General features: G+C 44.0%; 1 protein-coding gene across 1 annotated transcript; it reads left to right on the top strand.

Annotated features, from left to right (window-relative positions):
- Positions 1–768: 768 nt before the first annotated feature.
- Positions 769–16565, top strand: bsk146 (brain specific kinase 146). The gene is made up of 5 exons (XM_030400129.1): positions 769–1091; positions 10019–10280; positions 10404–10606; positions 10923–11114; positions 11192–16565. The coding sequence occupies exons 2-5, from the start codon at positions 10109–10111 to the stop codon at positions 11978–11980; spliced, it is 1356 nt and encodes a 451-aa protein (XP_030255989.1). The 5' UTR covers positions 769–1091; positions 10019–10108; the 3' UTR covers positions 11981–16565.
- Positions 16566–16820: the final 255 nt, after the last annotated feature.

The following is a 16820-nucleotide window of genomic DNA, read 5'->3' on the forward strand; positions in this document are numbered from 1 at the left end:
ACGTGTCCATCATGTGGAAACATTGTGCTCATGCAGTCAAATACAACACATCACCGGGATCAGAACCCAGTAGGAAGAACTGGGTAAGCAGCCACTTACCTGAGTCAGAGTTCACCTCTGTTTCTTAAAGGTTGCTCAGAAGAACGTGTCCGATCAGCGTTTCCCTGCGCTGGAACAATGTCCACTGTGTCTTCTGGCCTCCTGCATCAGAGAACATCAGAGGTGATCACCTGTTCTGATCATTTGATCTGCAACTGTTCATGAGCCCATCAGTGTCAGAGGAGTGTAATGTTAGACCAGTGGACTGCTTTTGGAAACCTGGAGCCTACACTACCCACAATGTAACTCAGCCACTGAGTGACATCACAGGGGTCAGCTTAACAGAAGACACATGCAGCTGGAGGCTTCATACTACTTTGTTCACAGCACCTGTGTGAAATATGGTGGAGTTAATCTTTATCAGGTTTGTTTATCATGTTCATGATTTTTATAGTTCTTTAGTATAAAAATAAATAAATAAATAAATAAAATATATAAGTTCTACATGTTGTTGTTTTTTTTTCAGAAATGTCGTCCCAGTCACTGAATGTGACAAAGTAATAATGGCAAGGAATGAAAATCCTGCAGGACCAGTTCAGCATTTAATGAAGCGATACCCCTGCATCTGTTATGATATTTCCGACTGCCCCCGAAAGCAGCATAGTCTGTACGGAGACAGCGAGCAGCGGCGGCTCCCGGCGGAGCGGCGCTGCGATTGGCCAGAGCCGAGAGGAGGGGGAGGGTTTTTCTCCCCCCTCCTCGCCTCCCGACTGGCAGCTCCTCTCCTTCTCTCTTCTCCTCTCCTCTCCTCCCATCCTAGAGGACAGAGCGATGCGGAGACAATAGGACGCAGAGCCGGAGGAGGCTGCAGGATGCTCGGTGACACATCCACCGTCTCACGGCTGCACGGACGCTTCGCACAGGACGCCGAGAGCAGGCGTTTCTCCCGGATCACCTGGCCTTAGTATGCGCTCAGATCATCTCGTGTGTTCTCCAGCAGCCCGGGCTGACAGGGCGGACTACACAGCCCCCATATGGGAACCAAGTGAAGGGTGAGTGCTGGAACAAACCCGCGTCATCCATCCTCACCTGCACCCGGACCCCGACCCGTACCCGGACTAACCCTCCTCTGACTCACTCACTTACTCAGCAGCTGCTATAATTCCCGGGCTGTGTTACACTGCGTTACACTGGTATTCAGTGTATGAACGATCAGGCCTGTTCAGTGCAGCAGCGTACACTGAAAACAATGCTGTGATTGGCCCTTCATTTTGTGTGTTTGTGTGTGTGTGTGTGTGTGGGGGGGGGGGGGGCAAAAATGCAGCTTTTGAGATTTTCAGTCATTTAGATTGTTAACACTATTTGTGTAGTAGAAGTGGAATTTGTGTTGATGACAACACGCACCATGCATTTTGGTGGCAGTCAGGTATCTGCAGCAGCTCTCTGTGTGTGTGTGTGTGTGTGTGTGTGTGTGTGCGCGCCTGTCACTTGCTCCTGAGCTCTGTTACACTAAAGTGATGGTGATGGTGCTCAGAGCCAGTGCTGTCTCAGGACACACTGCAGGTGGGATCCGACATGACGTGGCCCCACAGAGAGCTGTAGCTGAGGATGTCTGGTGAACAACAGCCGACCACCATGTTTACATCCCAGCAGCCTCCCTGCACACGCTGCTCCCACTGCTCGCTGGGCCAACGACCACTGATTTGTGTGTCTTCCTCAGAAGACTGAAGGGGTGCGTGCGCATTATGTTGCACTATTGTCACTCAGAACACTTGCTACTAATGAAATCCTCACTCATTGTTTCACGGAGGTAATGTGGGTGTCTGTTACAATAATCCTCTGTTGCTTCATGTATTCTGAGGCCACAGTGGAGGGCTGTGTGGTTGTGTGTGTTAAGCCCGAGACACAGCTGATCAAAGTGGGTTTAAGGTTCTTGATGGCGCGTAAAAGCAGACACATCACACTGGCACACGTACACAATCCACTTCAGGATGATGAGTCACAGATCACAATGTAGGTCACTTAGACACACTGGTGTCCAGCGGTCCTCGCCAGCAGGTGTCTCGCTGGCAGGTGGTAACTCTGTCCTCATCACATCAAAATACAGCTTGGTAGGAAAATGGGAGATGACCTGATGAAGCTTCCTGACAGAGAAAAAATTGTGTCAATTCAGCCCCATCAGCTGGTGTTGTAAAAAGAGATGCACTGTAACCATGTAATGAGCCGAGAGCTTAATGTTTTTGGCTACCCTGCTGGAAAAACCAGCATAGACCAGCATATGTTGTGTTTTGGTGCTGGTTGTGATGGTGCTCCCTTGACACCATTATTCGGGACACGTTTTGAATGACTTACCTTTCACTGAAGAGTTTGATTGACTTTCCCTCTGAGAGTTAGACGAGGAGATCAGTGCCACTCTTCTTTCTATATGCTAAATATGAGCTTAGCATAAAGCTCACTGCTAACACAGTGAATGTGTTGTCTCTTCATGGGGAGATACTTGCTATAGGCTAACACTGTCTTGGCCGCACTAGCGAAATGTGGGGGCCTCTGCGGCTCTTTGCTGGAAAAACAGACCTCAAGAAGTAAAGTTGAAAGGTGCTGGTAGACAGTTTTTTACCTTTGGACCGAGCCATGCTATAGCCTTGTCCCTGTGCTCTCAGTCTTTGAGTTAAAGGACTGCTGCTCGTTGAACACGCTGCTACTCTTGTAGTCACATGTGTGATTAGCCTGCGTTAGCTTGATTTCGACATGTATTTAAAGGAATCTGGTTTCCATGTGTAGTGATGAGCAGTCATCTTTGAGTTGGCTTTGGCTGTATGAAGGTGAACGAGGCGCGATACATTAGCATCAATGCAATCTCAGGAGGCCGTCTGACCATGATTTAGCTGGTTATTAGTTCTTGTGAGGCAATCTGTTCATAGATGTCATCCCCTAAACCCTGTCGCCATGCATTCTTGATAACCAACCGGGCACTACAGCTGGATGTTAGCCATAAAGACCAAAGCTGCTCCTTTGATTGTAGTTTATTAAAGGGGACTGTCCACGTCAAATAAATAAAGAAATTCAAATGTCCCAAGTTGATAATCGATGAGGCAACGCTTCATTTTCACACAGTTTTGTATGACGAGTCAACAACAAGTTAATTCATTCTTATGGAGACCTGTGTGCTGTCCGCTGTGTTTGTGAAACTCCTCCTTTCATGTTTTGAGTACGTTACAAAAAACTCAAGCTTGGAATTGCAACCTTGAGGCTGCTGCGACAGTAGTTTCCTGACCCACACTGGCCCCCACATCGAAACATGCTAGTTTCCATATTTCACATAATGCGACTCGATGTAATACATGTATTTCAAACATTAATGCCTGTTTGTACCACTGGACTCAAGTGACAGCCTGATGACATCATTACGACTTCATCCAGTTTTTTTTTTCCTCAGACAGTTTCTAAATTCCCTTTAAAAGCCAGTGTGACTGTGGGATTGTTGACTTTCTTCTTATTAATGAGAGGGATTCATATCTGGTTTTAGGCCGTAGGAATTCTGATTTCCTCGAGGTCAGAGGTCTGAGGTCAGAGTTCAGTCACAGGAGGAGGAGGTCTGAATAATCACTTTAATGACCTGTAGACAGAAATCTGCTCCACTGGGGATTTGAGCTGCTAATATGTCGGTAGGTGCTGTTGCGATATTGGCCATCATATTCTTTGTCTTTCTTCACACACACACACACACACACACACACACTTGCTGGCACTTTGCTACTCAACGTTTCTTGTCATTGTGTGCCGCTCTCCCTCTCTCTCTTCCCTCATTATTTTCTGTAGCGTACACCACTCACTGTCAGTGCCTGCTCTCTCTCTCTCACACACACACACACACTAACACACACACACACACACACACACACACACACACACACACACACACACACACACACAGCAGTCGGTCATTTGATCATGTAAAGCAGAAGATGAATGTGGCCATAAATCATAATTGCCTTATGTGCGTGCTGCTGACGCTCCTCACATGGGGACGGGGGGAATGTGTACATTTTGCGTCAGAAAAACTGGAAGTTCGTTGAAATGGAAGAAGGATGAAGACGGCGTTGCTCTAATTGTGCGAGGGCAGTATGGCTGCATCAGCGGGGGTGGATGAGGCTGTGACCATCGCCTTGGCTCGCTGAATGTGCTCTGCTGCTCAGCTCTGGTTGCGCAAGCAGTCTGGGATTTAGTCAGCTGCGGCCCCTGAGTGTTGGACCTGGTGGCACAGAGTGTCTGTTGAGAGAGGAGGAGGAGGAGGAGGGCTGGATTTGTGGTCAGCTGAAGGGAACGTGGCGTATTCTGTATTTCCAGTATGATATGCGTTTTGAAGCCTGTAGGAGTGAGCAGGTGCAGTCCTGAAGGGGGCAGAAGGAATGTCATGAAACTTTTGGTTAAAAAAAACAAGAAAATCTTTGCCACATATATTTTTAGGCAGTGTTGTTATCGGGGTTTGCAACCAGCAGTTATTTTCTTCATCAAATCATTTATCGGTTGATTTTTTAAATTAATTTCTTTTTTATATGGCCTATAAAATGTCCAAAACTGGTCAGGGCTGGTATGCTGAGCTGCAGGGGCTGGACCCAAACGCAGAAGACAGGCAACCAGGTGAATCTGACATCAGAACTGAAGCACAAACGGACATCCAACACATGAACAGGCGAGTGTTTGTGGGAATCTGCAGGGCTGGTGAGGGGGAGTGGGAACAGGTGAGCGTGGGTGACAGTTAACTGCAGAGGACAAAGGAAGAGGCTCCAGGTGCGCGGATGGGTGGCGTAGTTAGGTGATACAGCAGGGCAGGACAGGCTGAGGCCATCTGGTGGATGAGGGGAGAATTGCACTGAAGGGTTACAGGAGACAGACTGGGACAAATGAGTGACAAATGCCCGTCATCATTTAGCTTAGCACAAGTTACCGTCTTCCAATTTCTTTCATCCAAAACAATCAACCATCTCATCAGACTCTTCACTTCCCTTGTTTTGGGTTTTGCAGACGTGCTGCATTTATTATCAATTATTTTGCTGCTATTCTGCAGCTTTTTTGCTGCTTTGATTGGACAAATAATGAATATACTCCCCCAAGTGCAGGATGAGTCATCAACATTTTTAATGAGTTTTCCAGGAAGTTGTAAACAGCTGTTTTGCCACTGTTGGCTGATACCGACAAATAGTTTGATATGGAGCGAGACATATGTCGGGAAAAAACTTAAACAGCAATTTTGACTTCATGGGAACTTTAAAGAGGAGCCCCAGAGCGAACTACAACATCGACATAACATCGTCCTGCGCACTTGTTCTGGTGAACACGTGAGCAAAATGGTGCTGTTACTGTTGCTACTGTTGATCTGATTGATTCTGTGATGTTAGCCCGTGATAGACAGATGGTTCGTCCAATCAAATGTATTTTTTCGCCTGCCTGTTCCTCTTGCTTGTAGTTTCTAGAAGCTTCCTCCCAGATGGCTCGTTGTAACAACATATTTGGCGGTTCAGGTTACAAGTGGCACTTTTCACTTCACACATAGTCATCTGCCCAGTTGTTGATAAGAAATACTGATGAGTGCAGCCGTCAGACACCAGACAGGGATGGGGTGCTGTGCTTCCACACTGAGCAGAGCTGAAGATGTGAGAGATCTAGAGACAGGCATGATACTGATGAACAAACAGTGGATCAGGTGTCAAGATATCAGCCTGTATCGGCCTCCAATTGGAAGCTTTAGAGCATATTTCAGGGTTTCTCCTTTTTCTGGTGCTGATTCCAGACGAGGATCTAATGAACCTAATGGTTCTATCATTCAAGTTGTTATTTTTTGAATGTGTGTGACTTTGACAGAAGGCAGCAGGGTTTATCAGAAGTGTGGTGTTTATTTCACAAGCTTGTCTTTTTTTAAAATGAAAGGTGCAATATAAATTACGTTTTATGATTCTTACTCCTCAACACTAACTTTTTTACTAACACAGTAAAAAAAGAGGCACAAGTTGCTCATTTAAAGGGGACAGGCTCCAGGGTGAGCGCATCATAGCATCACATCACATGTTTACTATCCAATCAGATTTAAGCTCTGGAAGGGTGCTGTCCAATTGCTTCAGCAGCTGTTTCTGCAAGGGGTGTGACGCAGCTGTGCATGCATTACAGCTATTGTTAACACTGAACCTGTGTGATGCAGCGTGCACACAAACATACACACACACACACACACACACACACACACACACACACACACACACAACACACACACACACACACACACACACACACACACACACACACACACACACAGTGGGATAGCAGACTTCCACTCGACATGGAGAGCCAACATTTGTCCTGACCTGATGACTCATTCTGCTATGACTCTGATCTGTTTTTATATAAATACAGATGCAGCTCTCTTTGTGGTAGACACACACATACGCACACACACACACGCAGTGTCAGGTGTGAAGGCTGTTATTGTGTGATTGAAGTTTACAGAACTCATCCTGCCTGACAGACAACAGAATTGTTGCTTTTCATTTTGGATGTGAACTTTGGTTTAAAACCGAACGTTGCTGTGAAATCACTCAGTCTACCTGTGAAATGATTTAGTCTCATTTCTAACATTTCGGCAACATATTCAAAAAACATGAAAACTAAAAAAACACTGATTACATAACTAACCAGACAAAACACTGAGCAGGTCATATCATCATAACATCTGTTGGACAGTTGTTTGATTGGACCTGCCAACTTACTGCCTCTATCAATTATATATTTGTGTCTTTCCTTTGTTGTCTGGTCCAGATAATACATTCATATTGTTTTCACACTGATGACAAATATCAGCTCGGTGTCAGTCCTGTCTTATGTCGCGTTCCGGCAGATGCTCTCCGCCATGTGTGTCTGTTTAAAATGCCAAAGGAAATCTTCCTGTGTGTTCACTGCCATCAAATGAAATGGTGGAGACAGCAGACTGACTGATTGCAATCTTAATGTAGCTGAGCCCATCAGACTTAAAGTGGATTTAATTCACTGGCTTAATCCACTCAGTATCAACGCTGCTTCCAGGTGTATGTTTATTAACGATGACAGAACAATTACAACACATCAAACAGTAAAACACTCTATAACAATATATGATTCAAATTATAATCACAGAAAGAAATGTACTTAACTTTGTAATATCTAGTAGCAAGGGGAAGGCTGTAACTGCTGAGACAGAGACATTAGGCGGGATATGAAACAATGGGAGGAAATGAAAAGCAAAACAAGACACATGTGAACGTTAGCTGCCACATTTTCATCCTGGCCACTGGGCTGCCTCAGTGACAGCAGCACGGGCTGATGTGAGGCGTCACTCTGAACTAAGGCATCGTGGTTCCCATGACAACAAGCTGGCGTGTAAAAATACCACACCTTAAAGTGATACATGAAGTCAAATATATTCAGGATTATTATCTTGGGATCCTCTGCAGAACACACACACACACACACACACGCACACACACACACACACACACACACACACACACACACACAGTGCTGCATGTGTCCTGCAGTGCTACAGTTAGCACTTCTAACCCTTGACAGAAACAAATGGCCTTCTCTGTTTACAACCCCCTGTCCTCCCTCTTGTGTGTGTGTGCATGTGTTTATCACATGTGTGTGTGAGAGCTTTTATTTAAGGCAGAGAGCGAGCTGCAGTACATCGTCTCTGTGCCGCCATTTATCACCCAAACTGACTCATCCCTCCTCACCTGCCGCTGTCAACCGCTCTTTCTGTCTGCTTGACACAAAAGAGGCGACACTCCCACAGAGGAACACAGCGGCCTGCGAGGGGATGACGATGTGCTTCATCCAGCCTGCCGGTGTGTGTGCCTACTTAGTCACAAAGCTGGTGACTGAACATGAGAATCACATTTTCTGCATCCTGGAACCATATTTAACTCTTTGAAGGATTTGGGGGAGTACATCATGTAAATGTCATCTGGATGTTTGTTGTGTTGATGATGAATATGGCAGCAGGCTGAGGGTTGCTGGATTTTCTGTGAGCAACTGCAGGAAGGAAGATTCACAACCGTCTCCTCAGGGATGAGAGAGGCAGCTTCAAGCTCTTCAGGTTATGTAACTTAGTGATTGTGTGTGTGTGTGTGTGTGTATGTGTGTGTGAGTGCGTGTATGCACACACCTGTGTAAACTCCTATATTTCTTCTACATGTGCCTGGATCTATAGTGGCTCAGGTCTTGGCAGTTGCTGCTCAGGAAGAAAAAAAAGAAAGCAATCACTAAGAATAATCACACTGCAGCAGGGAATGGATTTGCTCGAAAGGACTGCTATTTGCTGTGTGTGTGTGACTCAGCTCACAGCTCAGCTCTTGCATCCCCCTTGGCGAGTAGCATTTAGAATTACTCAAGCCTTCACTGCAGATAATTAGCATTTTCAGTGACTATCACGCTGCAGATCAGAACAGGCTGTGAGCTGCAACATCCACGGCTTGTTGTTCATCACTGACCTTGAAAAACCACCAAAATATCACAAACATCGCATGAGGGTACATGTACATGCTGTGTGTCCTATATGTTTCCTCCATGTGTCCGTACCCTCACAGACAACTCTGGACGTGGTGACAGTGTGACTGCCACTCAGACGGCAGAATAAATGTTGGCAATGTGTGTTTCTGCATACCACAATATACATTTTTAAACTTGACATTTCTTTAGTTTCAATTTTCAATTTTATGTTGTGACAACTCAGCTACTCCTGCTCTGGTTAGGTTTAGGCACAAATACCACTTGATAGGTTTAGTAAAACATGTTTTTGGCCTGTTTTAACCCTGTCAGGTCACCATTAACACAGCTGGAAATCGTCCCATTTACGCTCACAAATGTTAAACCACAGTCCTGAATCGGCCGTGCAGCATTCTCTCCTGTAACTCCACCATCACCTTCACCTGCCTCCTGATTTAACAGTAGAACATGTGAACGTGATGTGACTCACACTGCAGAAATGTCATATGGTATGTACCCTGTCATAACACATAGGAAATTTGAACATGTCAGGGTATTGAATTGAATTGAATTACAGTAATGTAAATTGCCAATATTTTAACCAATAAGGACAAACATTGTGATTTTGTCAAACACGTGTATTGTATATTTCTTTTTATATCTTGGATGTGATATTAATGGGGCTCTCAATATAACCCATTCATTTCGATTGATTAATTATAGAAAAACAAAAAAGATCGTTACAGGCGCATGGCTCTAACCATCAGAGAACTTCAAGCTGAAAATATTGCCTCATTTTTCTGTTCAGAATGTCCTTTTATTCATTGATTCACATCTATCATCTCATCTTCCACCATTTGCTATGAAAAGTTTTTAAGTGCTTACATATTGGTATGTGTGATTAATTTTGAATAATTGATCACAAAGCTTGTTATTAATTAGATTCATCTTTAATCGCTTGAACTGTTTTCTTGTGTGACTGTCAAAATGTGAAATGTTGGAAAACCACAAGGAATGTTGACACTTGATAGACGTGATATCTGTTTCACAGGTTAGACATGGAGTTTTTTTTGTACATAATTGTTGTAATTCATCCATTAATATGTCACATTTTATTTATCTTTTGCTATTTGTAACCTTCATGATGAATAATGCAGCTGCTGATAAGAACAATAATGACAGTTGTTTTAGAATTATATTGTGTTGTCATAAAATGATTTTTTATGTTTATTGTTTTTAATGTTATTTGTTTAAATAGGTTCATTGCAAACAAATAACAATAAATCCTAGCAGTCGCACAGCTGAACACTAACAACAAAGGTGATACATTAGCTCTGTAGCTCATATTGAATCACTCTGTCAGCGTTCAAAATCAAGGGGCTGTTAAAAACTGATCGACTGGTTAAGATCAAGAATTCACTCATTACAATGTGTGTCCTCTGTTGTTTCTGCACACTGACACCAGGTGTTAGCTGCTGCTGCTGCTGCTCTTGTCCTGCCTGAGCATCCATTCCCCAGTTTTCTGCCTGTTCCATCCCCGTAAGCGGTCCCCAAAATGAGCTCCTCTCCACTAGTGTCTCGAGCCAACATGGACATCCTGGACGAGCTGCAGCTGATCGCAGCCCAGAACCTGGAGAGGCTGGAGGTTAACAAGTACTACGAGGTGATCAGGGAGCTCGGCAAGGGCACCTACGGCAAGGTGGACCTGGTCATCCACAAGATCAGAGGTGAGGGTACACTCACACACGCATACTTAAAACAGCAAGAACCTGCTGCTCTTAATAAGCCAAAAGGTCTCCGGTAACATAAAAGTCTCTGAGGTGCTTTTTCTTTCTGTTTTGCCCTGAAAGGAACAAAAATGGCTCTGAAGTTCCTAAAAAAGAAGACAACCAAGCTGAAGTCTTTCCTGCGGGAGTACAGCATCTCACTCTACCTGTCTCCCTGCCCTTTCATCATCAACATGTTTGGCATTGCCTTCGAGACAGATGAGTACTATGTATTCGCACAGGAGTACGCTCTTGCAGGAGACCTCTTTGATATCATTCCTCCACAGGTGCTCCATCTCTCTGTTATTCTGACTGTTGCCCTCTCGACATTATTGCTTTTGGGTCAAGGACATCTTGACAAGTTCGTAAGAGATAGAATCTTAAGTGTAGGCAAGATCAGTGAAGAACAAGGTCATTACGAGGTCATCAAACACTGACGCTTTGAGTTAGTTGTTTGTTGAGTCTCACAACCTTGGGATGAGTGACATTACATTCGTCTAGAACCACTTAGCGCACTTTTAACACATAGCATGTGCTACTTTGCGACAAAAACAGCCAGTGCAGTGATGCATTTGTGTTACATCCCTCTGTCCGTTCCTTCAGGTTGGTCTTCCTGAGGCAGTGGCAAAGCGCTGTGTTCACCAAGTAGCCATCGCTCTAGACTACCTGCACTGTAAGAAGCTGGTCCACAGAGACATCAAGCCTGAAAACATCCTCATTTTTGACCGAGAGTGCCGCAAGGTCAAGCTGTCTGACTTTGGCATGACACGCCGTGCTGGCTCACCAGTGAAAAGAGTGAGTAACATTTGTCTATGACCGCTAACGCTGTCTTTTTTTGACCACGGTGTTGACCTGTTAAGTTTCCCCTGCAGGTGAGTGGCACCATCCCCTACACGGCCCCGGAGCTCTGCGACGTGTCCCGTCACGAGGGTTTCTGCGTGGACTACAGCACTGACGTCTGGGCCTTCGGTGTGCTGCTGTTCTGTATGCTTACCGGCAACTTTCCCTGGGAGAAGGCGCTGCCCTCCGACTCCTTCTACCAGGAGTTCACCCGCTGGCAGAGGAGAAGGACGAACACGGTGCCATCCCAGTGGAGGCGCTTCACTGAGCAGGCCCTCCGCATGTTCCGTCGGCTGCTCTCCGTGGAACAGGATCGCCGCTGCTCCGTCAAGGAAGTCTTCGGGTACTTCAGCCACTCCTGGATGCTGGATGCAGAGAACAACAACAATGGCAACGGAAACAGCAACAGTGGTGGTGGTGGAGAGAGGGTTAGCAATGGCGGAGGAGGAGGAGGTGGAGGAGGAGGCGGCGGCGGGGGGCGAGGGGAGGTGGAAGGCACTATCTCATCATCCTCTTCTGGAGAGGAAGATGAGGAGCTCCTTGTGGAGCGGATGAAGCAGCAGACTTTATCTCCTCTCTCCCCACTCTCCCCACTCTCTCCCCTCTCTCCCCTCTCTCCCCTGTCTCCAGCGGCTGTAGAGAGGGGAAGCGGTGGAGGGGCTAAGGGTGGGATGATGGAACAAGGTGGTGGCCACCATTTTGTATCCGTCTCCACCAACAGCTCTGTGTCATCCACCAACAGTTACGATCGAATGCCGCGAGAGAACAGTTCGCCAGGTGGTCGCATGCTCGTGGCTACGCCCATTGAAATCTGCGTCTAAGTGCGTCAAACGTTAACGCTGTCACTGACTCACCAGGACACACTTTTATACCTCTCATCCAACCACGTAGATGTGCATGCATGGAAAAAGAAACAAACAGAAAGTGAATATTAACACATTTTCTGTTTTAAACATCTTGAGAAGGAAGAGCACACAAGGAAGACTTGGACAGTATTTGTAGAATACATCCATTCAAAGTGAAAAGACTCCAGAAGAAGCCTCATGTACACTTTGATTTTGATGATGAGTTTGGTGAAACCCAGAGGAAAAATTTAAAATTGCTTCCATTCGAGATTCCGTCACTAAAACCATCTGAGAAGAAGACCAAAACGTATTTCTTAAAGCAATACTTCCAGCAAAAACAGCAAACAGAGGCACGAAAGAGGGAGAGTGCAGTGTGATCTCTGCAGGACGTGAGCGGTCGTCATTTGTAATGAAGCCAAGGGACAAAGCATCTGTATTTTTGAAGAAGAATAAAACAGGAGTGCAATGGAAACCTTTGAGGATGAGCAAAAGGAGCGAGCGGTGGTTTTAATGTTTTATGTGTAACACAAATGTGAACGTGTGAGTGTGTCTGTTTGTGTGCGTCACTACGTATGAATCCAAAAGAAGTGGATTTATTTTGCTTTGAGAATGTTATTTATTTGAATCTAAAAAGACTACTCACTATTTTTTCTATTGTTTTTTTTTGTAAAGCAGCTTTCTTTGTTTTCTTCCCATTGTAATTTGATGTTCTGCCATAGTTGTGTCAAGTCCACTTCTCTGTGCACCACATGTGGCGGCTGCAGTACATACTGGTGTGAACCGCTGTATATTATGTATGTGGGTTATCAGACAGAATATTTCCATGAAGTCAGACTTAGACCGAGATAAGGCTTATGATGTCTCTGTTCTTCATGTCAAACATATCTACTTCACCACTGAAAGACTATTTTCTACTCACTCTCAAGATTCTGTTTGTATAGCTTTAGTTTCCTTTGACGCTTTTTTCCAAAAGATTCTGTTTGTATTGCTGTTTTCTTTTAAACGTTTAGCAAAATGTATCGTCTGAAAAGAATAATGATCAATTAGCATTTGCAATTCAATCTGATGGGGGGAAAAAATTCACAGAAGATGTTAAAGAGTCACCTTTTGTAAATGCATGAGTAGCTCAAACTTACCTTTACGAGAAATTTAGACCGGCTTTACAAAAAAAAAATTGGGGAAAAAAGATTTTAAAAAGAAGGCTGTCGTGACGTGAAATTTTTGCTGTAGCACAATTTCTTGCATCATGTCCCAGAGTTAATATTGCCGTCATGGTCTCCTGAGATATCCTGTGGCTAAAAAAACACAAAAAACCCCAAACAATAATTTGTTTCTATTCAGTGTGTTGTATTTGTATTGGTATTAATGTCGTGTACATCTTACCACCTTCAAGATCAGAAAAAAGCAAAGCATGAGGATGTAGAGCAAGAGGCTTGGATTTAAATCGCAGGTAGGGACTTAAAATGATGTAATTTTTAGAAGAAGTTTTTGCTTCTGAATTGCCACTTTTATTGAAGTAGTGTGGCGTAGATGTTTTTTTACCAAGTTAAAATTAACAGCAAAAAAGTAATCAGTTTCTCTCTTTGACTCATCACCAATATTACCTGAATAATTTAAAGAAAAAAAAAAGGATTGGATCTATCATAGGAATGGCCGTTTTGTGTGTTGCTTTCCAGACATAAATCTGCATGAACTTGTATGTGCTAAAGCTCTGTTGTGAATAACCTGCTCTGTTTCTCCTGTCACAAGCTGTAGTACTCAGTAGACGTAGTATAGCTGCAAACAACATGTTTCTTTATCTTGTGAGAGTCACAGGCCTCAGCCGGGATATGCCTGACTGAGGATCAGCTCACCTTACGCAAACGGTTTGGATCATGTTTATCAAAGCTGCTCCCGTATCAGCGAGCGAGTATGCAAATGACTACATCTTGTGACAATCTCTGACCTCATCAGCAGCCTTCTGACTCAGAACAAAGGACAGTCCTGATACAGACACTGTAGCCGTGCTGTTTTCTGCAGCCGCTTGCTCTCCATCAGCCAGCTGCAAGCAGCATGTGCTGGCTCTGCAGCGTACAGCGTGTGAGCTCCAGCACAACAGAGTTCACATGACTGTATGAACAAGGGATTACATTGGCCTGTACATTAGCTCCTCGTCTCATTCCTTCTCCTCAGTGTTCCCCCTTAAACCTTCTCCTGAGCACTTCGCAGATGTATCTACAGTGCACCAAACGCCCATACTAACAAACTATTCAGTCTGATTGGAAGTCAAGTGATACCTTTTGTAAATCTGGCAGTGGCGGAGCCAGGGTGCTGCCAGTGATGGCCTCTTCTGTGTCATTTGTTCATCATCAACAGAACCCACGTAGCTTAATCACAAAATACATTGCAAAGTTGACATCCTGTTCGTTAGCATCAAGCTGACGTTTGTTGTTCAGGGCATGCCACCGCAGGCGTTTGTGTTTCTAAGAGGCAGAAAACAGTTGGACCTTTTTCTACGAGCGTTTTAGCCTCAGTGTCAAATCCAGAATGCTTCTTGACATTACCTCTCACATAAGTTCCTGTCATGATAATTTGTTGAACACAGCCAACTGGTTTCCTCCATTTTGCATTTTTCCATCTTTGACAGCAGCAGCGGTGTAGTTTAGCTCCAGGTGCCTTTAGAACACACAGAGATAGAATATTGCATTTTATGCCATGTTTGAATTTAGAATCAAAAGTGACAGCTCCAGAGGCCAGACTGACGCTTGCAGCACTCATTTCTTCCCTTTATGGGACCTTTCCTGCTAACAGCTAAGCTAGTTTGCCAACTTTTTTTTGTGTGTTGTGCAGGAGTTTTGTTAAAATTCCCCTGAAGTGTTCATGTTAACAGACATGTTATGTTGGCACACTGCTTTATCTCTTGGTATGTTACTGCCACCAAACTGTCAGCAGCATAGTACTCCGTCTCCCCAGATGAAGCCTGTTGGTTTAAAGCCTAGCATTAGCTGAGTATTTCAGCCGGCATTCATCTGCCTCCTCCCACTGTCTGTGGCTGTAGTGAGCGTTTTCAAAGTGTCCGTCTCTAAAGGAAGTAACAACAACCCCTACACACTGAAAATAGCAAGTTACCCTAATAGTCGCTAATAGTACCAACCCAAACAAGCAAGCAACTCTTTGCTTTCCTTTTGATGGGATTTAGACACTTGGCTGCCAGAGCTCACCTTCCCATTGATAAATCAAGTCGCTATTTTGATGCGATTTTGTCGGGGCACAGTGGCTATGTCCTGGGCTTAGTGCCACCCAAGACAAGTGCAAGAGATTTAAAGAATTACAAAGCTGCTCTTATTTATTTTTTTTGCAAGTCCAAGTCGGTCGTCAAGTCTCTTATGGCTGTAATGAGCATTCTATCATTTGCCTTTATGTCATCAAGTCTGATTCGAACTCAGCATGTACAGTGTTACCACTCTTATATCTCTTACTACAATATCAGCATTGATCAGTTTTCTTGTATACAATCACTTTAAACACTCAAACAGATTTTAGTATGAAAAAACACACTCGCAGACTGGAGTCCCCATCTCTGGCACAAATGTGGAGTTGTTAAGAATGTCACAACTCCACAGGGTCATTTTGAGTTTGGAAACAAATGTCTTTCAGAGAAGTGTTCTGAGTGTGTTCTGGGGTCTTACTCTCACAGTTCTTCTTTGAAACAAGGAAATTCATCATCATTTTGGCCCACAGGACTATTCAGTGGTGATTTTCGAAACATAGACACATTCTGCTTATTAACAAACATTCTCTAACTTCCACTTCATTGTTTACAACAGTCCATTCATTATGATCTCTCTGTAATGGCAGACTGTTTTTCTTCCTTAGTGAATAAAATGTGAATAAAAAAAGTGATACAAACTCTGTGACTAATCTGTGGCACCGTGCCATGCAGAACAAACTGAATAGGGTACAAACTTCTGTGACAAAGTGTGTAGTTGTTTCAGCCACTGGTATAAATACGTTGGCTCCGCCACGAAAATCTGTGTGAGATAGTAACACGGGGTGCACCGCAGATTCATCTGAGATTTCTGAGACACAATGGCTGAGATGTTAAAAAAATGTTAACCGATACTAAAGAAACAATTTGATTTTCAGTTTGTTCTTGGCATAATTCCATCTAAATTGATTTGTGCAACAATAAGACAATAGAATGTTACAGTGGATGTTTTGGTACAGTGATTTATTAGGATGAAACACAAGTTGATTGAATCAGGTCCAGTATCCTCCGCTGACCTGGGATGAAGGAGGAGTCACACATTATGGGATACATCACCTTCCCTTTTCTTCCTTCCAACGTCTGAATCAGCGGCTGCTGCCTCCTCACATCATCCATGACGTAATGTGTTGTAATGGAGTTCCAGTCTAGTCTCCACTGTCCAGTGACATATTTCACAGCATTATGATTTTGGTGGAGTTTTAGTGAGTAGATGACCACAGCACTAGAACTCGTGTCCGGTTCTGTCTTTGCAATACAACTGTCTTCCTGTACACTGAGATTTACTCAATAAAATGAGAATTCTTGTTGGAGTCATCTTTGGTACTGGGATTCGTTTTGTCTCCCGCCCAGGAGTCAGACAGGTAGAGCTGATTCATTACAGTACAGTACATAACAATACAGTACAGTACAATTTTACAGTGTATAAGATATGGAATATGGTGAAGCTTTAGGATTAGCATAAAATCATTTAGAAAATAAGAACCCAGTAATTATTTTAATCTATAATTTTTTAATTAAACTTTTTAAAAAATGGTGAATATTTAATAAAGAATTGTATTTTTTTTTTTT

The sequence above is a fragment of the Sparus aurata genome, chromosome 20 (genome assembly GCF_900880675.1).
Source record: "Sparus aurata chromosome 20, fSpaAur1.1, whole genome shotgun sequence".
In the NCBI taxonomy this organism is placed as follows: domain Eukaryota; kingdom Metazoa; phylum Chordata; class Actinopteri; order Spariformes; family Sparidae; genus Sparus; species Sparus aurata.